The following is a 23,326-nucleotide window of genomic DNA, read 5'->3' as shown; positions in this document are numbered from 1 at the left end:
AACAACAGTCTAAAATAAATGGGAAAACGTTCCTCCTTACATGCACAATTGCACGCATCATCTGTGTGTTATACCTTTAAATATGACAGGCAACAAACACTGATTGCATCATGAACATAATATAGCTACTGTACAAACATCTTTTTTTACAATGTTTTTTCAGATTTTTCTCAAATTTTCTCCTCAATTGTACTTGGCCAATTCCCCCTGCTGTCCTGGTTGTTGCTCCACCCCCTCTGCCGATCTGGGGAGAGTTGTAGACTAGCACATGCTTCCTCTGATACATGTGCAGTCGCAAGCTGCTTCTTTTCACCTGACAGCGAGGAGTTTCACCGGCAGGACGTAGCGCGTGGCAGGATCAGGCTGTTCCCCCAGTTCCCCTTTCCCCCCGAACAGGTGCCCCGACTGACCAGAGGAGGCGCTAGTGCAGCGACCAGGACTCATACCCCACCAGCTTCCAACCCGCAGACACGGCCAATTGTGCCTGTAGGAACGTCTGACCAAGCCGGAGGTCCCCACTATACAAACCTCATGACTCATTCAAACAAAGGCGTTATGCTTCAAAGTACTTCTGCATCTCTTGACTTTTTGCTTTTGACCTCTGCTTTATTTTGCATTATTTTCTTGCCTTTGACATTCAAGTTTGTGTTGGTTCCGTTAGCAAAAGCATTGCTTTCTGTCACATACTCTTTAGTCTTTATACTGTTCTTCTTATGTCCCTTTCCTTGTTTCTTTAGAGGAAGCTTCTTCTTTCTGTGGACTTCTTTAAGGGTGTTAGGGGTTTTCAGAGTCTTCCTTAACTTTGCTATGGCTGTTCGATTGTTGCCATTTTCTAGAATGTTCTTCTCCTGTGCTGCTTTGGCTTTGTCGGGTTTTGGTTTTTTCTTATTGGACTGTACACTGGATTTCTGTTCCAAAGTGGCCTCCTTCTTCGTCGCCTGTTTGCTCAGCACTTTTTTATTTTTCTTCAATGTTTTCTTCAACTTGTGTTTCTTGAATACTCGCCTATCACTTGATTTCCATTTAGGCATCATAGTAGCGCTTGTGCCCGTGCTCACGGTGGCTGTGGTGGAGGTAGGTGTGGTCTGGCCCGTCACCGTGCCTCTGCTCACGGTGGCTGTGGTGGAGGTAGGTGTGGTCTGGCTCGTCACCGGCAGTTTGGTGGTGAATTTGAATGTTCTCGGCGGAGGTCTTGTAGGTTTGTCGTTGGTGTCCAGCACAGTCACTGAAACGGCACACATGTCAGTAAGTAAGCATTGCCTTGTTCAACCCTAAAGCCACATAATATGTTGCATTTTATGAGACTGGATTAAAAAATTTGGCTCTGAAAATGGGCCTGAATGTTTCAAATGGTTTCCTCTTTTGTCTCTCTATTTTAATCATGTTTGATGTAAAACAGGATACTTAGCCTTTTATAGTTTTGTAAGTTTTATAGTTTTGTAAGTTGTATAAGTCCTATTATGGTATACCATTTAAGTAGAAGAGGAAAAAACTGGTTCTATTGAGGTCAAGTCTACTAAAGAGTCAACAGATGTTTTCTGCATTAGATCTAATCTAATTTCTAATCTAATCTAACATAAATGTAAGTGACTTCATTACACATCATAAACTTGCTAAATTGCTCTGAGAAGTCCATTATTCCAATTTGTCAAGCCTGGGATTTGACACCTAATGTTGATGCACTTGTGAAGGCTAAGAGGTCCCAGCAGGAGAAAGTTGCAATATTCATCAGAGATAACCCTGTGTGAAAATGTGTTCTTAAAATGTATCTATACTTCTTTTACACTAAAACAGTTGTTATTTAAAGGTTATTATACATTGATTTTCTCTGTCTGGCCCACTTGAGACCAAATTGGGTTGCATGTGGATGGGAACTAAAATGAGTTTGACACCCCTGACCTAGTTCAAATCATATACATTTTAGGTATCATTTCAGAGACTCCACTTTGTCAGGCAAGCTCAGTTCAGTGGAACTAAGTAGCTCTTTTGTCTGGTATGTGCTGACATAAAGATATAAGTATAAGGAAGCGATAAAAAGGCAGAGGTAACTGAGGTGACTCACGTTCCCTGGGAGCAAAAGGCACCTTCTTCCCCCGCACTTTGACAGGCAGAGGCTTCTGCTTACATTTCCCTGGAGGTGCTCTCCTGCAGGAATTGACAATAAAACAGGAAAGCGAAAATCATTTGTTAACAGTTCAAGTTGTTAGAAAGCTAAGCAATGCAATCCAAAAGTCTTTGCATTTGGTATCCAGATGGGTGTGTATATAGGCCACAGAGTTATATGGCCACTGTACTCAAGACCAAACAACCTACGTACTTTTGAAGAACAAGGTTCACAAACATCAGAGAAAGATCAGCTTCCTCTGCTCTCATGACCGTTGGGCCTTAACTGCTGTTAAAACTCCACTGTATTATTATTAGGGGTTCCAGGAACCCCTATTGTAATTGCTGTTTCTTTCTTATTATTATTATTCTTTTCCTTCCATAAAACTGTGTAGATCTCAGAAATCCTAAGGCCCACAGTAACCAAATTTTGCACCTAAGCTAGAAAACTCCCCCACTAGGCTAGAAAACTCCCCCACTACTCGGAAACAAAAAATTATACCAAACTTTGGCGATATTACGAACACCTAATTTCCTGTTTCTTAACCATCCATATCACTGGGCCAATCGCTGAAATTTGGCCCAATGACAGATGTGATAGATATTTAACCCCCTTCTGGGGCAATAGGCTTGACATCATCATACCACTAGGCCAATCCCTGAAATTTGGCCCAATGACAGATATGAGAGATATTCAAGCGCCTTCGTGGGCAATAGGCTGGTATTGCCACTTGTGGCTATATTTATTATCTATATAGGACAAATCCTTCCATCCTATTCCACTCAAGAAGAGTGCCCATCTCTCAGTTCAACAGCATTCACTGCATCTGCATAGTTCCAATGTTGACTTCCAAGCCCAGGCTACTTACTACATGTTTCCAACAAAGTGCTATATTTATTAGCCATTATTATTATTATATTTATTATTAGGGGTTCAAGCCCTGAAGGGGCTGAAACCCTATTGTTTTTGTGCCGGTTTATTCTTCTTCTTCTTGTTCATCTGCCCCGATAGTGCAGCAGATAATTACATATTTCAAAAGGATCGTTCACTTTGTGATACAAGCATGAAAAGGGCCGCTGGCCACTCAAAACTCCAAGATGGCCACCCTTTTTCAAGATGGCTTCCACGTGTTGTACTAAATGAGCATATAACCTATGTTTGGTAACATAAAATGGTTATGGGTCTCACATTTATTTATTATAAGTGTTATTATTGTCATAACTGCTATGTGAAATGCTGCAGCAAAGATGGCGTGCAATATGGCCGCCATAAAACGAGCTGTGATGATATCTCATGAACTAAAATGCATAAAACCCTTGTTTTTGAATCTATACATAGGTTTTGGTGGTTGTCGATGAAAGGGGCTGGCCACACAAAAATTCAAGATGGTGACCATTTTCAAGATGGCCGCTATTTCTATCGCCACAAAACAAATGTTTTTAATATCTCAGTAACTAATAAAGATAGGGACACACTTCTTTGGTCTAACCCAAGGTTGTTGGCGCCAAGGAATTAGATAGACATGTTGTTTTGGCCATATGTACCACAAATTAAAAAATATATATATCCATGTCTGCGCCCATGGGTAGCGGCAGACACGCCTGGAACTAGAAACACAGTTTTTGGGTCTATACGTAGGTTTTTGGGCTTGTGGATTTAAATAGAGCTATTTGTTTTCTTATCAGAGCTCAATTTAGCTTAATATAATAATAGAATGAATGTCAGCGCACAACCAGGGCACACTGGTGACATCACTGCTGTGGAACTCAGCATGGGGTTCAGTGTGAGCTGATGTATTTTACTAATACTGATAGTATAGCTTAGGTTAGTGTCCCAAATGCTGTCTAACAGCCCCCAATCAATTAGCTAGTAATAATAGTAAGTTGATGTAGTTAGATAGCCGCGCCTGAATTGACAGGGTGTGCCAGCGCGGGTGAGCCGAGCCAAGGGTAAGCGGGCCCAGGGCCGATTCTAGGGGGGGGCAGGGGTGGGCTATGCCCCCCCAAAAATTAATCTTGCCCACCCAAAAAAAAAAATTTTTTTTTTTTTTGTATCTCCCTTTTTGAATTCCAGGCGACCGCACTTAGGGCCGTGACCCGAAGGTTGGAGACCACTGGGTTAGTTAGTTTAGGGCACCTAACAGTAGTTATAGCTTTAATTTGATTTGAGAAATAAGCTCATCCAATGCAAAGAATATTATGGAGTTGATTATTTTAAACTATGGATGAAGGATTGTTATTTATTTGTTAGGGTAACAAAGTCAATCTGCTTTCAAAGTTTTAATTTCAGTTTGAGTTTGAATAAGACTAAAAGTCTTGTAAATATAGGTTTGAAGGCTAAATGGCAAATAGTTTTTAGCTATGGTTAAGTCTCACTGCACTAGTCTTTAATTTGATTTGAGAAATAAGATCATCCAATGAAAAGAAATGTTATGGAGTTGATTATTTTAAACTGGATGAAGTATTTTTATTTATTTTTAGGGTAAGTCAATCTGCTTTCAAAGTAGTTTTCTTTGTCACTTTTCAGTTTGAATTTGAATAAGACTAAACGTCTTGGAAATATAGCAATAGTTTTGTAAATAGTTAGTTTGTACATAGTTTGCTAATAGTTTTGACAATAATAATGTAAACACTGGCCTGTCACCTGAGTGAAAGTTCCTACTTACAGTTTGGTGACCCAAAACAGAATGGTGACTCCTACTGGAACAATTTGGTTCAGTGTTTATGCCTGTGTTGCTGTCTGTTGTAGTGTAAAACGACTAAGGGGAGAGCTGAGCCCTGTACTACGAAACTAGTTTAACAGATCCGCGATAAGTCCCTTTGATCTGGTTTGACTGAACAGGATCAAAGCTATCTAGTTAACTGATACTACGACGCTGGTTTTTTACTAGGTAAGTGGACCTGGGATCTGCCTGTGCACGCGCACGTTTTTCGCTCGTGCACAGGCGCGCGTCCACGCGAAAGAGGTGCGCCAGCCAATCACATTATGAACAGCTGAGTTTATCCACGCCCACACCCATTTCCACACCCATTTCCTCGTTCAATGAAGCGCAGTGCATGATCAGAGTTTTAGCGGATATTTAATGTATCCGCGATTTAATGTCAGAATGAAAATCCGCGTTGGATAGTCTGCTGAAGGGCTGTCTAAAGCAGCAGCTTGTACTCACATCAGTCATTTGATTTACTTTGATCAGCGATTGATACAGCTGCATTGATACAGGCAGCAGCAACAAATCTAAATGTGTAATCTCAGTCTATACATTTCCACAATCTGTAAGCCTATTTAGACCATAGATTTAGAAACGCATGCTCAATGAATAATGATCTCTATCACTCATGTGTGTGGTTGCACTGATCGAATAATTCATATATAAAATAGCCTAGTATAAAGCCTAATAGCCTACTATAAAAGAGAAAACTGCTGAACTGAATTGAGACGTATAGGCTTTTCTGGCATGTAGGAGAATATCACCCTCACTCCATTTGAGGGTCCATTCATGATATGCGCCGCGGTGATTAATAGTGATCATATTTCTCCACGCATCGTTGAGCTGTTAAGACATAAAGTGGTAAGTAGGCTTAATTTAATTATGTAGCCTACAGAGCCACAAATGTTTTTCTTGTTATATTCTCAGTTGACTGCAATCTATTTTTCATATGGCGATCTTATATGAACGGTGAGTGACTCCAGAGAGCCGATTATATGGGTCTGTCATGGATTTTGATCTTATCCTCTGAAGCTAACCTGGTCGCGACCAGGTTAGCTTTGCAGCGTCAGTTGCCATGGTGATTGAAAGTTAACTTGCTTTGTAGTACGGCTAAACCAGGTTTAAACTCAAACTTACTCGGATAAGGCATTAAACTAGCTTCGTAGTACAGGGCTCAGGTGGTTACATGAAAGTGAGTGAGAAAAGGAGAAGATACTGAATAATGACATCACAACAGTATAATCCTAATATTAATTTAAAATTAAATATTCTTGGATGAAAGTCCAAAAAACGTCAAATCTTCTTCGCCGCTGCCCTTGCAGGCAGCACCGAGAGTCCATTCCTACCTAAAAGTACTTCCAGCGCCACTGAATATAATGCAATTTAATCCCCATCCCCGAACCCACAACCTCTGGCAACCTACCGCCAAAGTTGCCCCCTACCAGCCCACCCTAGTGTGGCAGGCTAGATACGGGCCTGAGCGGGGCTATACATGACTCGTTAATATATACTTACCTGGAAGGTGTACAGATCACACGGGAACCTTGTGGCACCCCGGTCTGAGTGCTGATGAAAGATGATTGTCCTCCATGGACATGGACATACTGTTGCCTCTCACTAAGGAAGTTGTGTATCCACATTATGAGGATGTGATTTACACCCATACTACTGCCCAGCTTCTCTGCCAGTCTGTCTACCTGGACAGTGTTGAAGGCAGATGAGAAGTCAGCAAACAGTATACGCACATAAGATGACGGGGTTTCCAGATGTTTGTAAACTTGGTTCATAAGTGTTAGTGTTGCATCCTCCACGCCCCTCTTTGCTCTGTATGCAAATTGTAGAGCGTACATGTGACCACTAGTTTCGGATTTTAAGTGAGATAAAACGATTCGCTCAAAGCATTTCATTACAATTGGAGTCAGAGCTATCGGTCTAAAATCATTTAGTTCACTGGGCTTTGACTTTTTAGGCAGTGGGATAATTTTAGACATTTTCCATGACCTTGGAATGACTTGATAGTCCAGTGAGGCCTGAAAGAGTCTGGTAAATACAGGGGTTAACTGTTCGCAGCACTTCTGCAGCACGTTTCCATCCATTCCATCAGGCCCGATGGATTTCCTAGTGTTTATCTGGTAGAGTGCATCGCACTTCCTCCCATGTTACACGTATTGGTGTGCCACCCTCTGTCCAGTCCCCCTTGGGCTCACATGGTCTGTCAGTCTCATAACGTGCAAATAAGCTATTTAAGTTGTTGGCGTCCTCTATTGTTTGTGCGGATGGGGATGGGAGAAGGTTGGTGAAGAATGGCGGGTATTCTGGACAGCCAATTCACCAATTGCAGAAAGTTGCCAACAACCTACCAAGTGTGGCTGCAAATCAGGGTGCTGTGGAAGGTGCAAATGCTTTAAAGTTGGTCTCACCTGCACAGCACTGTGCAGTTGCAAATGTGAATAGAACAGTGTCAGTGAGTAGAACTATCGTTGAGCGTGCCCGAAGCAAATCAGACAAATGGTGATGCAGGCATATCTGCCGCTACCCATGGGGCCAGACATGGATATATATCTATATATCTATATATATTTTAATTTGTGGTACTTACGGCCAAAACAACATGTCTATCTAATTCCTTGCCCCCAACAACCTTGGGTTAGACCAAAGAAGTGTGTCTCTATCTTTATTAGTTACTGAGACATTAAAAACATTTGTTTTGTGGCGATAGAAATAGCGGCCATCTTGAAAAGGTCGCCATCTTGAATTTTTGAATGGCCAGCCCCTTTCATCGACAACCACCAAAACCTATGTATAGATCCAAAAACGGGGGTTTTATGCATTTTAGATCATGAGATATCATCACAGCTCGTTTTGTGGCGGCCATCTTGCACGCCATCTTTGCTGCAGCATTTCACATAGCAGTTATGACAAAAATAACACTTATAATAAATAAATGTGAGACCCATAACCATTTTATGTTACCAAATATATGCTCATTTAGTACAACACGTGGAAGCCATCTTGAAAAAGGGTGGCCATCTTGGATTTTTGAGTGGCCAGCAGCCTTTTTCAAAAGAGTGGACCTTGAAGAGTATATCTGCCAAATTTCATGCTTGTATCACAAAGTGAACGATTCTTCCACTTATCTGCTGCACTACAACGCAAATTCCCGTGAGTTGGTAAATGGCAGAGACCTGAAATTTGGCACAATGACAGATATTGTTGGCTGGTTGCTGCTCAAGAAAGATTTTTCGAATCGGCCTGAAGGTGGCGCTATAATTGAAGGTTTTACGTTAAAGGCCATAACTTCCACGCCGTTTGTCCGATTTTCAAACTTTTTCTTGGACATGTTCAGGTGAACCTGCTCTACAAATTTGCCTCAAGGACCCTTAAAGGGGGACTAACCCCCCAGATATGTATCAGAACAGTGATTTGAAAATACCTATGGAAAAAACCAAGAAATGACATATGCTCTTGTCTATACTAAACTCTTTTGCTGTGTTCAAGTCAAGATTTTTTTTCGGAAATCGACGCCATTACAGTTTGCCTACCGCCTCAAAAATAATTTATTTGAGAGGGGCAATATCTTTATAAATATCAACAACTAGCCAACGCTGGTGGCATGTATGGAAAGAGTGTTGCTCAAAATTGTTGATAGTTATATCAATTTGGTAATTCAGTGGCGAACTAGAAATTTAATTATTTTTCTGCATGTATCTCTATGGCAGGTGTCAAACTACATTACGAGAGCAAAGTGACATGGGCTCGTTACAGCAGCACACCGCACAATAGGAGAAACCCCCCGCTCTGGGGTAACACAATGCGAGATTTCTCCACGTCATTCCCTCGTACAACTAGCGATAAACCGCGCAATGAAATCTGTTTTTAATTTGCGTTTTGGGGCTTTTCGTGATTCTTGTTAAAAGTTGTGCAAAAGTTTTCCTCTCAGCGCAGTTGCAGGCTGCGCCTCCTCCCTCCTCCCAGACCCTGGCTGGCGAAACAGCCTGGCTCTGCATGCATGGGGCGCGCGCTCTGTAACCTCACGGAGCAACAAACAAACACAGACAGAAATAGCTGGTGTGCGATTTTTCTTTGTGCGATTGAGGGAATCCCGCATCTTTTTGCGAAGGTGCGACTGGACAGGACGCTTTTCACAGACGGGCACAGTAGCTGAGTAGCCTGCTATAGTCGGATCTCTCCTCCTCCTCCTCCGCCCATTCACAGTCTGTCTGCTGTGCGCGCCCCCGCGGGTGCATGAGAGTGCAGACTCTCCCGTTTGACTGGCCGAGAGAAAGTGCTTCCAAGTCGGACTGATAATATAAACAACATAATTAGAGCTTATCCAGGTAAGATATTTATAATGTAATGACACATTCAGCGATAAACTGTCTACAATGAAGACATATGTCTATAATTGAAGGTTTTACGTTAAAGGCCATAACTTCCACGCCGTTTGTCCGATTTTCAAACTTTTTCTTGGACATGTTCAGGTGAACCTGCTCTACAAATTTGCCTCAAGGACCCTTAAGGTCCATCTGGAAAATTTTTGAGATATTTTGAAAAGTTTGGAAAACACATTTTCGACATCTCCTCCTAGACCGTTTGACCGATTTCCACCAAAATCGCCAGGAAGCATCTATTGAGCAAGCTCTACAATCGTGATTTTTTTTTTTTTTAAATATACTTTCGTTCCGGAGATATTAATCGTTAAAGTTGTGAGAGGGCGTGGCCTCTCAGCTAAATTGTCATAACTTCAAATTCTGTGCAATTTGACCAAAAGGGGGCGCCATAAACGCCAGGAATGGGCGTGGCCTAACAGAAAAGGCCGTAACTCTGCACCTGTTTGTCCAATGATCACGAAACTTGGTAGATATATCAAGGAGGATGTTCTAGACATAATCAGGAGTTTTGTCATAATTTGTGAAAGTGTGCGGGGTCTATGGTGTAAGCATGTAATCCATTCACATAATCGGTTGCAAACTTCTCAGCCTCATCTGGAATGGCATTTCTAACATGCTATTTTACGATTTGAGGAAAAGGGGGGGCCGCAGATGCTAAAAGTGGGCGTGGCCTAACACAAAATATGCCGTAACTTCACACCCCTTTGTAACTCCCAGACTGTTTCTCCAATTTTCAAGCAACTTTTTTCCACATGTTCACCTGAATGTGATCTACAAATTTGCCTCAAGGACTATTAGTTGTTCAATTTGAGCAAGGCTTGAACCCCTGCCATTGCCACTTGCGGCTATATTTATATTTATTATTATATGCAGACTCTGGAGATGATGCATGCGCCATGGGTGCAGTTATGGAAATCGCCCAGCCTCGCCCGCTTCGTAGTCTCGCATACGCAGCTCGGACGCTGCGCGGCCTCGCCTGCTCATTTGCTCAACTGTGCATTTAGTTGCTCAAGTGAGATCACTGATGACATCACAACTGCCCAAGTGACATCACAACTCTCTCCCTCTCTCCCCCCCTCTCCCGTTGTCAGCATGCGCAGTTGAGCAATCTTGTACTTAACAGTCCAATCGATGCCTGTCCTTATAACCTCAGCCTGGCAACACCTTGGAAGGATTTATGACATCACTAATGACATCACAACTGCTCGAGTGACATCACATATGACATCACTAATGAGGGTTCCTCAAGTGACATCACTGATGACATCACAACTGCCCGAGTGACATCACAGTTGTGCAATTGCACACCATGCCAACTTTTGCCCAATTCTATTAGTAATATTATTACATCTGCCCTTCAATCACAGTTGCTCGAGTGACATCACTGATGACATCACAGCTGCCCGAGTGACATCACAGTTGAGCAAATTCACAGTTGTGCAACTGTGCAACTGTGCACCTGTGCAACTGTGCGCCATCAGTCTGGATTATCAGAATCACGCAGATCCTAACATTTATCACATCACTAATTACATCACAACCGCTCGAGTGGCACATCACAGTTGCTTGAGTGATATCACTGATGATATCACAATCCGCCCAAGTAACATCACAGTTGAGCAATTATGCGCCATCAGCCCTTCTTCTTCTTCTGTGGTGTTTTATGGCAGTCATGTTGCATTACCGCCTCCTTCTGAATTTATCCATCCACTGTTTCCCTACATTCTGTCCCTCTTCCCTCCCATCGGCCCTTCAATCACAGTTGCTCGAGTGACTGACATCACAACTGCCCAAGTGTTATCACAGTTGGCAATTGTGCGCCATCGGCCCTTCAATCACAGTTGCGTGAGTGACATCACTGATGACATCACAACTGTAATTCCCTGCCAAAGGGTGAATACTGGATTATACAATTGACTCGGATCTGGTGTGGTTGAGAGGCACACTGTTTGTGATACATTTTCAAAGCAGCTACCTGCATGTGCGACCCATTCATGTTTATACTGTGACTGTCTCTTTTTGGAAATGTGTTTCTAGGTTAGCAGCCTGGGCTTGGAAGTCAACATTGGAACTACAGATGCAGCAAATCTGAGAGAACTGAGAGATGGGCAGACTCCTCTTGAGTGGAATACGATGGAAGAACCATGATCCTTTCACATCTGAATTATTGTATAACTAGCTGGTCGTTGACAGGAGTAACTACTCTCAAACCAGCCGAATTACTTTATAAAAAAGCCCTGAAAATACTAGATAAAAAACCCTTCTCTCATCACCACTGTCATGTCATACGTAAATATGACATGCTAAGTTTTGAGAACTTTAGAAATTTCACCTCTGCCTGTCTAATATACAAAGTTCTACATGGACTGGCGCCGCCTCCTCTTGCTGACTTCATCAAATATCGTTCGACCGCCAACTCGACCCGTGTCACTCGGGCCATCACGAACAAGGTCTGCGAGGTCCCCTTTAGAAAAACTTATTTTAGCCAGAAGACCTTATCCTTTACGGGAAGCACCCTCTGGAATAATCTACCTCCCTCTATTAGAGAATGCCCTAGTCTCGCCACTTTCAAAGGCCAGTTGAAATTATGGCTCAGATCAAAACAACAATGTGACCACACTTAACATCTGTCATGTTTCGCTGCATGCTCTGTGTGTTTTATTCATTTTAGGTTTTACTAACCTTTTGTACTATTAATTTTTTGGTTCTATTAATTGTGTGTGTTTTAATCATTTTTGGTTTTAATAATCTTCCGTATTATTAATCTTTTTTGTACTATTAATCTTTTTTCTCCTTCATGATTACATCAACCTGCCATGGGACTACTATTGGAAACTAGCCCTTGGGCTATAACCTGACATGTTTACTGTACGGCTGTACTGTTCATTAACGTGTAATGTCCCACTCTTTAAATAAATGAATCTGATGAATCTGATGAACAATTTAGTTTCTGTCAATGCTTTTACGGTATAGGTTAGAATCAAGTCTGTTCGAGCCTCTGCAATGTAAACAAGAATATCTAACATCGCCATCTGAAATTCACTATGGAACAATCGTCATCTGAAATTCACTATGGCAACAATCACCATTTAAAATTCACTATGGCAATAATCACCATCTAAAATTCACTATGGAACAATCACCATCTGAAATTCACTATGGCAATAATCACCATCTAAAATTCACTATGGAACAATTGTCATCTATGGAACATGACAAACACAAGATGATCTTGCTAGATATTCTAGTCTACAGATACTCAGACAGACCTATACCGTAAAAGCACTGACAGAAACTTCATTTTTCATGGACAAATCCTTCCATCCTATTCCACTCAAGAAGAGTGTGTCCATCTCTCAGTTCAATAGCATTCGCTGCATCTGTAGTTCCAATGTTGACTTCCAAGCCCAGGCTGCTACATGTTTCCAACAAAGTGGAAACGTGTGTACGGTAATTCTATTGTTGTGGATGTTTTTAATTATGCATTACAGTCTCCCATCTTATGCTCAGAATTGTGTGCCACCATCTGCTCCCACCCAGGGACTACAGATGCAAAATAGCCTTTAGCTATATTTCTGGTATAATATATTTATTGTGCATTGTCCCTGTCAAATAAACAATAAAGATAAAGTATAAACGACAGAAACATGAATGGGTCATGAATGCACGTAGCTGCTTTGAAAATGTATCTGTAAGGCTGTGCGTGTGTGTGGACCCAAAGGTAGAGACACGGAGACAAAAAGCAGTTTAAAGTCTTTTACTTGACTTGATCAAAAATAAATAAACAAAGGTTTGCCACAACGGCTGCAGAATAGACTGACATACACAGGGCTGTGGAGCCAACATAAACTTAACCAACTCGAAGGCCAATGTCCAAAGCACAGCTCCAGTAGAGTCGATAAGAGAAGTCACAAGGAGTAGAATATCCAACGGACACGGGAGGAACTCAGAGCAGGCCAGGACCACAGCAGCACACGACAATAATCAGCAACTGGGTCTGAAATGACACGTGTTTAAATAGACAGCTGACCAGGTGCAGACCATCACACAATCAGTGGGGTTATTGAATCATTGTCTCTGTCCTTCCATTGGCTCTGGCGCTGCCCCGTCTCCCGCCATCGTTCCTGAGGCGGGAAGGTAGATCAGCACCTCGGACAGCGACGGGACACACTCCGCGTGCCCGAGTCACCCGTCCTCCGGCCATTTCAGCACCACGGCCTGCTCCGCTCCTGTGCCCTCTTCCAGTGCCGCTAGGCCCTGCCTCTGCGTGCATGTCATTACCCCCCTCTCTAGGGACGCCACCTGGCGACCCCACGACTCGTTCCTGGCGTTTAAAGTCTGTGATCAATGTTTTGTCCACGATATGCCGGGCCGGCACCCAACATCTCTCTTCCAGACCATAGCCTTCCCAGTCCACGAGGTATTGCATGCTACGTTGCACACGGCGTGACCCCACAATCCGCCGTACCGTGTATACTGGGCCTCCGTCGACCCAGCGCGGAGGAGGAGGAGGTGGAACCGGAGGAGACAAGGGACTGAACACAACAGGCTTTAACAGAGACACATGGAACACAATTTTCATTGTCGCTGGCAGCACTAACCTGTAGGCTACTGTTCCGACCCGGGCCTCCACCTCGAAAGGCCCCACGAAGCGTGGAGCCAACTTACGGCTCTCCACTCTTAGAGGAAGGTCCTTGGCGGACAGCCAAACCTTGTCTCCAGGTTGGAAAAGATCTGCCGGGCGTCGCCGTCGGTTAGCCTGTTCGACATGCCTGGTTCTGGTCCGTAATAGAGCTGCCCGAGCCGTCCTCCATGTGTTTGCGCACCGTCGCACCAAGTCTGCAGCCGCCGGGACCCCCACGTCCTGTTCCTGATCCGGAAACAGTGGGGGCTGGTAGCCCAGTTGGCACTGAAACGGTGACATTCCTGTGGAGGAGGATTGGAGAGAATTGTGGGCATACTCAGCCCACATGAGATGAGAGCTCCATGATGTGGGATCCTCGGCGGCCCGACAGCGCAGCATGCCTTCCAGCTCCTGGTTCACTCGCTCCGTCTGTCCGTTAGATTGAGGATGGAACCCCGAGGAGAGGCTGGCGGTGGCTCCCAGCAGCGAGCAAAAGGCCTTCCAGAACCGGGCGGTGAACTGCGGACCTCGATCCGACACTATATCACGGGGAAGACCATAGAAACGGAAAACATTGTTCATGATTAACACAGCCGTCTCCCGTGCAGAGGGAAGCTTTGTCAGCGCAATAAAGCGTGCCGCCTTGGAAAATCTGTCCACTACTACTAAGATGGCCGTTTTCCCTCCTGATTTAGGCAAACCTGTGATGAAATCCAAGGAGATGTGTGACCAAGGCCGCCTCGGGACAGATAGCGGGCATAACAACCCTGCCGGAGAGCGGTGTGAAGTTTTCTGTCGGGCACATACCTCACAGGCTGCCACAAAGTTGACCACCTCTCCTCTCATGCTGGGCCACCAGAACCTCCTGGCCACAAACTCCAGCGTCCGCCTCTCTCCCGGATGACCCACCAGGCGAGAAGCATGGCCCCACTCCAATACCCGGGACCGTATCCCGCTGGGCAGCCCTCCGGTCCCGGATCCACTCGCTGTGCAGCCTTTACCTCCGTCTCGATTCCCCACCGGACCGGGGCGATGATCCGAGACGGGGACAGGATGGGCTCAGGCTCAGCCGTCTGATCTGCAGAATCAAACTGTCTAGACAAGGCATCTGCTTTTATGTTTTTGCTGCCTGGCCTGTAAGACAGAACAAAATCAAAACGGTTAAAAAACAAAGCCCACCTGGCCTGGCGAGAGTTCAACCGTTTGGTGCTGCGGATGTAGGCCAGGTTCTTGTGGTCTGTCCAGACCACAAATTGATGTTCCGCTCCCTCCAGCCACTGTCTCCACTGTTCCAGGGCCTCCTTCACCGCCAGTAACTCTCTGTTACCTACGTCATAATTGCTCTCCGCTGCATCAAGCCGTCTTGAATAAAAGGCACAGGGATGGAGCTTATTATCTGCAGCAGAGCGTTGTGAGAGTATGGCTCCTACTCCCACCTCTGATGCATCGACCTCCACCACAAAGGCCCGAGCGCGGTCTGGGTGAATGAGCACCGGCCCCGTGGTGAACAACTGTTTGAGTCGGTCAAATGCCTCAGCCGCCTGGAGATTCCAGCTGAACCGGACCGGTGTCTTTCTGGTGAGAGCATTGATAGGTGCGGCAATGGAACTGAACCCCTTGATGAACCTCCTGTAAAAGTTAGCAAACCCCATGAAACGCTGGATCTGCTTCACCGACACAGGCTGAGGCCAGTCCGCCACCGCTCGCACCTTTTCAGGGTCCATAGCTGTCCCGGAGGGAGAGAGGATGTAGCCTAGAAAAGGCACTGTGGAGACATGAAAATCACACTTCTCTGGTTTTGCATACAGATTATTCTTTAGTAATCTTTTCAACACTCTACGGACATGCTGAATGTGTTCTTCACGGGAATGGGAAAATATCAAAATGTCATCCAGATATACGAACACAAACCTGTTCAGCATGTCCCGGAGCACATCGTTTATGAGCGCCTGGAAGACTGCAGGGGCATTTGACAGGCCAAACGGCATCACCAGATACTCATAGTGTCCCGTCGGTGTAATGAAGCCCGTCTTCCATTCGTCTCCTTCCCGGATCCGAATCAAATTATATGCACTCCGCAGATCAATCTTAGAAAAGATGGTGGCTCCTTGTAGTTGTTCAAAGGCTGTGGCTGGTAAAGGCAGGGGATAGCGGTTTTTCACAGTAACATCATTTAATAGTCTGTAATCGATACACGGACGGAGGGAGCCATCTTTTTTCCCCACAAAAAAAAACCCAGCCGACGCCGGAGAAGTGGATGGCCGGATAAAGCCCAACTCAAGTGCCTCTTTTATATAGCTTTCCATGGCTGTGGTCTCTGGAGCTGAGAGGGAATACAGATGCCCCTTGGGAGGACTAGCCCCGTCTACAAGCTTGACTTCACAGTCATAGGGTCTGTGTGGAGGAAGGACAGTAGCTCGCCCCTTACTAAATACCTCCTGGAGGTCCAGATATTCCATAGGGACGTTAGTGAGTGATACAGGTGGACTCTCTTTTATTTTTCCCCCCCGAGCGGCCTCTTCGGGGGATTTGAGGCATGAAAATTGACATAGAGGGCCCCATTCCTCTACCTTACCTATCGCCCAGTCTAACTGAGGGTTGTGTTTATTTAACCAGGGATAGCCTAATACCAGCGGAAAAGCAGGTGAATCTGACCCTTGTACCCCCCTCATCCAGCAGATGGATCGTAAGGTGGTTTTTGTGATTTTTTTTTTCTGTGGAAAAAAAAGTTTTGGGAGTTCAGGGCTGAAACTTTCCAAATCATGTTTTTTTGATTTATCATGGTAATTCAACCTTCCGCCATGCTAAAAAAGTGTTCCTGGCAAAAAGTAAGCGCTATAATCACGTTAACCCCCCTCATCCAGCAGCTGGATCCTATTAAAACCATTAAAACCACTTTTTTGAGACCTCCAGGAAATTTTTACAAAATTAATCTATTTTATTTTTTTCAGCGGGCATCCTGGACCAAACACCTTTAAATTTGACCTTAATATCTAACCTTGGAGTTTGTTGAACATTTGGTGGAGTTACAACCATTCAAAATCCATTGCATATTTTTCCCATTGATTTCAATGTTAATTTAGCAAAAAAACAACATTTTTTTTTGGACTCCCACGTACTTTCCCCAAAAATAATTATTTTTCTGATCTTACACCTCTCAGCTAGAGTCAATACATCAAAGTTGTAGCTTATATTGTGTTTGGCCCCACCCCTGTATTTGATCAGTGCTGGCATAGCAGCCAATTGCATGCAGTTTAACATTAAATACACAGTACAGTGGTCGTCATAGCAACATGTCACATGACCTGAGAACCCGGATTTTCCAGTGCAAACTACTGATTTGAAGCCTTTAGACCAAGATTGATGGATGAATAAAGCTATTTTGTGTTTTTTGTGAAAATTAGTTGGGAGTCTAAAATTGGCAGTTTTCATGTTTTTTCGGCAAAAAACATAATTTTGTGTTTTCTGCTGTAAAGTGTAAGTACAGTAAACTGGCATTTGAGGGGTTAAAATTCTGAGTAAGCATGAAATGTTGATATGAGGTATGAGGTATGAAGTTACCAATGGATAAGTGATTATGGATAATCATAATTATTATTATTATCAATATAAAAAATAACTTATTAATATCAATATCCAGCTGCTGGATGAGGGAGTGCAACAGGCAAAAAATATAAGGAGGGTACAAGGGTTAAATGAAACGTGATTTCCTCCCGATGCCTCCCCTCTAATGTTAAAGTAACTGGGTCGGTACAGTACTGAATCTTACCAGATCCTAACGGGCGCCCATCTAAGGCCGTGATGTCCATGGCCTCTTTAAGTTGGTGTGTGGGAACAGCCCACTGCTTTGCCCAGGCTCTGTCCATGAAATTCCCCGCTGCCCCGGAGTCCACAAAAGCCCCCAGCCGTCTCGTGTGGGACTCCCAGGAAACCATGGCTGGAATCAGAAATCGATTTTGTGCTGGTGGAGAGGTTGATGTGGACACGTGACCCGTCAGTAACCTCTCCTCTACCGGCGGGTCCCGTCTTTTCCTCCTCGCTTTGGGCAGTGGGCAATGAAGTGCCCGATCTCCCCGCAGTACAAACAGCAGCCATCCCTCATGCGCCGAGCGCGCTCCTCCTGGGCCAGTCGTGCTGCTCCGATTTGCATGGCTCCCTCTATAGCGAGATTGGATGGGGATGCACTGTCTCTGTAGACCAGGCTCCGGTGTCCTCCTCTGCTTCTCTTCTCCAATCTTCGTTCTCGAATTCTGTTATCCACTCGAATCGCCACTTTGATTAGTTCTTCGAGATCATCTTGCTGCTCCCGAGCGGCCAGCTCGTCTTTTATTTCCTCAGAAAGTCCTTGCTGGAACGCGGTGAGGAGGGACTCCACGTTCCAGCCACTCTCAACAGCAAGGATACGGAATGTTACAGTGTACTCCGCCACCGTCCCTTCTCCCTGCCACAGTGCATAAAGTCTCTTGGCGGCCTCCTGTCCAGTCACTGGGTGATCAAATACACGACGTAATTCCACCATAAAAAGTTGAAAGTCTCGGCATGCTGGTGCTCGTTGCTCCCAGAGAGCCGTGGCCCAGGCCAGGGGAGGACCAGTGAGCAGTTGCGTAACAAACGCAATCTTGGTTAACTCATGAGTGAATTTCACTGGTTGAGCACTTATACCCAATTCACACTGGACTATAAATTGTCTACATGTCTCTGGGTTACCTGTATATCTTTCTGGTGAAGGCAGGTTGGGCTCGGGAAAGTGGACGGAGCCGGGCGGACCACTGGGAGTGAGAGCTGCAGAGGAGGACGGATGGGAGGCAGGCGGAGTAGTCTGTAGACTCGGTAGAGCGCTGGTGATTTCGTTGAGAGCAGCACTGATTATCTGCTGCTGAGCGCCGATCTGTTGTACTTGCTGGAGCATTGGAATATTCCCCTCTAGCGTCCGGGAGAGGGTTTGGATCTTTGTTTCCAATGAAAGCATCTGAGCTTGCTGCTCACCCAAAGTCTGTGACTGCATCTGGAGCGTTGTGCGCCACTGCTGTGCCTCTACTGGGTCCATTTTTAGGCTGATTATTCTGTAAGGCTGTGCGTGTGTGTGGACCCAAAGGTAGAGACACGGAGTCAAAAAGCAGTTTAAAGTCTTTTACTTGACTTGATCAAAAATAAATAAACAAAGGTTTGCCACAACGGCTGCAGAATAGACTGACATACACAGGGCTGTGGAGCCAACTAAACTTAACCAACTCGAAGGCCAATGTCCAAAGCACAGCTCCAGTAGAGTCGATAAGAGAAGTCACAAGGAGTAGAATATCCAACGGACACGGGAGGAACTCAGAGCAGGCCAGGACCACAGCAGCACACGACAATAATCAGCAACTGAGTCTGAAATGACACGTGTTTAAATAGACAGCTGACCAGGTGCAGACCATCACACAATCAGTGGGGTTATTGAATCATTGTCTCTGTCCTTCCATTGGCTCTGGCGCTGCCCCGTCTCCCGCCATCGTTCCTGAGGCGGGAAGGTAGATCAGCACCTCGGACAGCGACGGGACACACTCCGCGTGCCCGAGTCACCCGTCCTCCGGCCATTTCAGCACCACGGCCTGCTCCGCTCCTGTGCCCTCTTCCAGTGCCGCTAGGCCCTGCCTCTGCGTGCATGTCAGTATCACAGAGTGTCTGAACCACACCAGATCCAAAACATCTGAGTCTAGAGTAAATTGTATAATACAATACCCTTGGCAGGGAATTTCAATCATCATAGAGTACTGCAGGGATGACATTTTTGTAGGCTTACCCAGAAGTCCTTGCACTGCGGGTTCGTAGTAGGAAAAGGGAATGGGATTTTTGTATGGGAATTAAATGCATGAAATAAGGTCTGTGGTTAAAACCTCTTAAGCCACCTATTTCTGAAGAAAATGGTGAAAACGACATACCCAAACTAAAATGCTTACTGTGGTTGAACCGCTAGGGTTACAGACAACTGCCTGACCTTTTCTGAAAGGTAAGACTTTGAAGTTTCTGTTTCAAGTGTCAGAATGACTCTATGTGTTACTGACCCTGAGTAACACCAGCTCAAACACAGTGGTTGATTCTCGCCTAGAATAAAAAACACTTTTGGAGTGTAAACAGTTACCTGTGGTTGTTGTATTTATGGCTAGAAACCCAATGGAGACATAGCCACAGGCCTTACCACATCCCAACTCAAAGAAGATGAAAAAATACCAAAACATGAGTATTTGGCAGTGGTTTTTGTAGGGAGATACCTAGGCGGATTTCCAAAAAGCCATTATAAAAAGCCATTTGACAAAAGGCAAATAATCTGAAATGTTGTCTTTGTCTTTGTACAAAGACAGCTATAACTTCTGCTGTGTTGATCTGATCTGAAAAAGGAAGACATGGTTCGATGCGCAAGATTCAGCCGGTTAATTTGGTATGTAGCATGAACAGTATTGTTCAGAATTAACTACCTAATTAATCACATAAATGACAGATGAACAGCAAAAAATCAGAAACGTAACGCCGGGGTTACGGTGCCATGCAAGAAAGTTTATGAAATAGCGAAGTTTGTGTACAGCAAGATAATCTTCACAAATGAGGACCACTTTTGAAGTCTAAATGCACGTTAGCTCCTAAATGAAGAGTATGATAATGTAATTATCTTCATCTTACACACATTCACACCTGGGCAGATCCCAAACATGACTGTGTGTAACTTCCCAGTAGGAAAGATACAGACAATTACATTCAACTGTGATGTATACTTTACCTGGAAGGGTCCATGAATTTGAAAATGGTTCCAAAGGGAGAATGGGCACTGGGGTACGACGTCGCCAGAAAATACAATTCTCCTGAAAAAGGAAAAAAAGAAAAAAAAGACCAAGGCAGCAATGCAGCTCATTCAATTGGAGTATAACAGTTTTCATAGTATTCTCTTACAGCATCATACAAAGATCTTGGTAGGAAAATAACAGATGATGGCAAATTAACAGGTGATTACAATCAAATGACAAACAGCCAATGAGCTGTGTGTATAGAGTGCCAAAGTCACGCCCTCTTCTGGGTTAGGCATACGAACCATGAGACTTTCCGCCATTCAGTTTTCAATAATTTTGTAAAATGCTTATAAAAATAGTTTTACTTGGTCAAACCAAAAGATTCAGCTATATTATAATCGGCAAACACCATAGAACACTAGACTCTAACCCCCCCTCCCCCCCACCCCATCAAATATTATAATGGTCTCTCCAGATTCTATAGCTGAATCGCTTGTAAAGCGCCATATTGGTAGGAAATGCATATGACATCATTGGAATACGATGAATAGGTGATATATTGAAAGACTGAACAGATGTTACCTGCTTCATCTTCAGCAAAGGAGATGATGAACTTGTGGTGATGGTTGATGAGTCCAGGGAAGGAGCATGTCTTCGTGTCTCCCATACACACCCTCTTCTCTTTCCAGGTTCCTGTCATCTTATCCTCTTCCAAAGCCATGATTCGACTGGAAGATCGATAGGAAACACTTAATTAGCCTATAGACTACCAATGTTTGACCAATATGGGCTTCAGAAGGGGATTTTTTGGATAGAAGTTGTGATATGTAACACGTAAAAAAAAAATTACGCCTAATAATAATAATAATAATAGTAATCTATCTATACAGCACTTTTTAAGATCCACGTTACAAAGTAGCCTACTTCACAAAGGCAGCAAAAATAAAACAGACATAAAAGTCATAAAATCATCAGGTTTTAAAATAAAACCAAAAACCAACATAGTGTAGGAAAAGATAAGAATAGGAAAATAAATGTTTAAATGGAATAAAAGGCAAGACAAAAACTCAAGTAAAATCAGGAAGGCTAAAAAAGTCAGATAAAAGTATAGAGACAGCCCGCATGTCTGGGAACGCCCACAAAATGTTAAACAGCTAGCGCGCGAGTGGGGTAAAACCGCTGATATATCTCATGGGCTGACTCACCAAAAGACGGTGCTGCGGCTCTAAACTACATGTTTGGGGGTTCTAGAGCAGAACCCAAGACGTCTGCTCAGATGTGCGTTTACTGCGGTGGTTAAATCCCCGATCGTGTCTGCCTGGGCTGGGCTAGCAGCTAAATTCTAACTTTGCTGAATGCATAGAACGGGGGATTTACCTCACCCTGACCACGCCCCCAGCCAGGCTGAGCCAGCTAACCGAGCGTCCTCTTTCTATGTTTCTAAAAAGTAAGATAAAAGTATGTTTCTAAGAAGGGAGATAACCGACTCAGCCGACCTGATTTCCTCAGGCAGATTGTTCCAGAGCCTTGGGACCCTGATTGCAAACATCCCCTTTAGTTTTCAGTGATAACGGCCATATTGGTAATCTGAAAATTATAGTGCTCTAGAGATAGATTCATTCAAAAATCAGAGTATCCCAATGTGTTTCTAATTCTCAAATACTATAAAATAGACACAAGGTTTGCTAAAAGAGTCAAAAGTTACAGTAAAACTTAAAATTAATGATGGTTCCATTCCATTTAGGTGTTCCAGTAGGGGAGAGTGGGGTGAGTTGTGCCACTTTTTACTTGAGGTGTCTTTAAAGTGAGGGCATGACAGTAATGCCTCCAACTACAATATGTAAATATATTTCAGGATGTTGTGCACCACTGGGAACACTCCCTTTGGATCTTAAATAAACTGTTAAAAAAATATGGCTATTCTTAAAAAAGTGGTCTCTTGGCACAACTTGCCCCCGGTGCGGGGTAAGTTGTGCCTTTGGAGAGAATACGTTGGGGTAAATTGTGCCATTGATTACTAAAGTAAACCAGAACATTTTCATCTCATATACTGTAATGCTATATCAAAGCAAGACAAAATAAAGATAACACTAAAGTCCAGTGTACTATAACAGGGTTAAACAAGGCTAAACGGTAGCAGCAGTTGACCTACATATTTAACATTTTCAGAAATAAAAATTATGTTCAAAATGAACAAAATCAACTATCACAGAGCCAGGCTACACTTGCCAATACTGCAATATTCTTCAACAAGGTCTATTTAAACATTTAAGAACAAAATGAAATAAAATTTCACTAAATCAACTGCAACTGCACTGGCACAACTTAACCCAGGCCTTTTGGCACAAATCACCCCATCCCCACCATTTTAACAAACTTGTATCATATAGCTGGTTTGGAGCTAACATCATGCTAACAGTATAGCCTCATATTGTAGCTTACTAAAACACTAACACATGTGTGAAATGTTTTCAAGCTTGTCTATAATTGTTCAGACACAACAATCAATAAACCTTGATCATAAAAAATTTACTTTGAGAGGCAAAAAACAGTTTTTTGAACTTAAATGTGCTTAGCTCTTGTGCCATCTGCCTCCCTTCTTTGCAGAGTGAGTAAAATGGATGCCTCTTCAAAAATGTGTGGTCAGATGACCAATTTCTTCTATGGTTTTCTAGATACAAGGGGTGGCACAACTTCCCCACTGGCACAACTCACCCCACTCTCCCCTATAACAGTTTG

At 43.9% G+C, this 23,326-nt stretch overlaps 1 protein-coding gene across 1 annotated transcript in view; it reads right to left on the bottom strand.

The window, feature by feature from the left end:
* Positions 1 to 560: 560 nt before the first annotated feature.
* Positions 561 to 23,326, bottom strand: part of hhipl2 (HHIP-like 2) — a gene marked incomplete at both ends in the record, with an annotated part of 47,866 nt that continues 25,100 nt past the window's right edge. The window contains 4 exons of the mRNA XM_083633030.1: positions 561 to 1,225; positions 2,063 to 2,145; positions 20,581 to 20,662; positions 21,170 to 21,315. Coding sequence (XP_083489156.1) covers positions 561 to 1,225; positions 2,063 to 2,145; positions 20,581 to 20,662; positions 21,170 to 21,315 — 976 coding nt within the window. The remainder of the gene's footprint in view (positions 1,226 to 2,062; positions 2,146 to 20,580; positions 20,663 to 21,169; positions 21,316 to 23,326) is intronic.

The sequence above is a fragment of the Poromitra crassiceps genome (assembly GCF_964638095.1).
Source record: "Poromitra crassiceps genome assembly, chromosome: 3".
NCBI classification, from domain to species: Eukaryota; Metazoa; Chordata; class Actinopteri; order Beryciformes; family Melamphaidae; genus Poromitra; species Poromitra crassiceps.
This window is presented reverse-complemented; position numbering and strand designations above follow the sequence as displayed.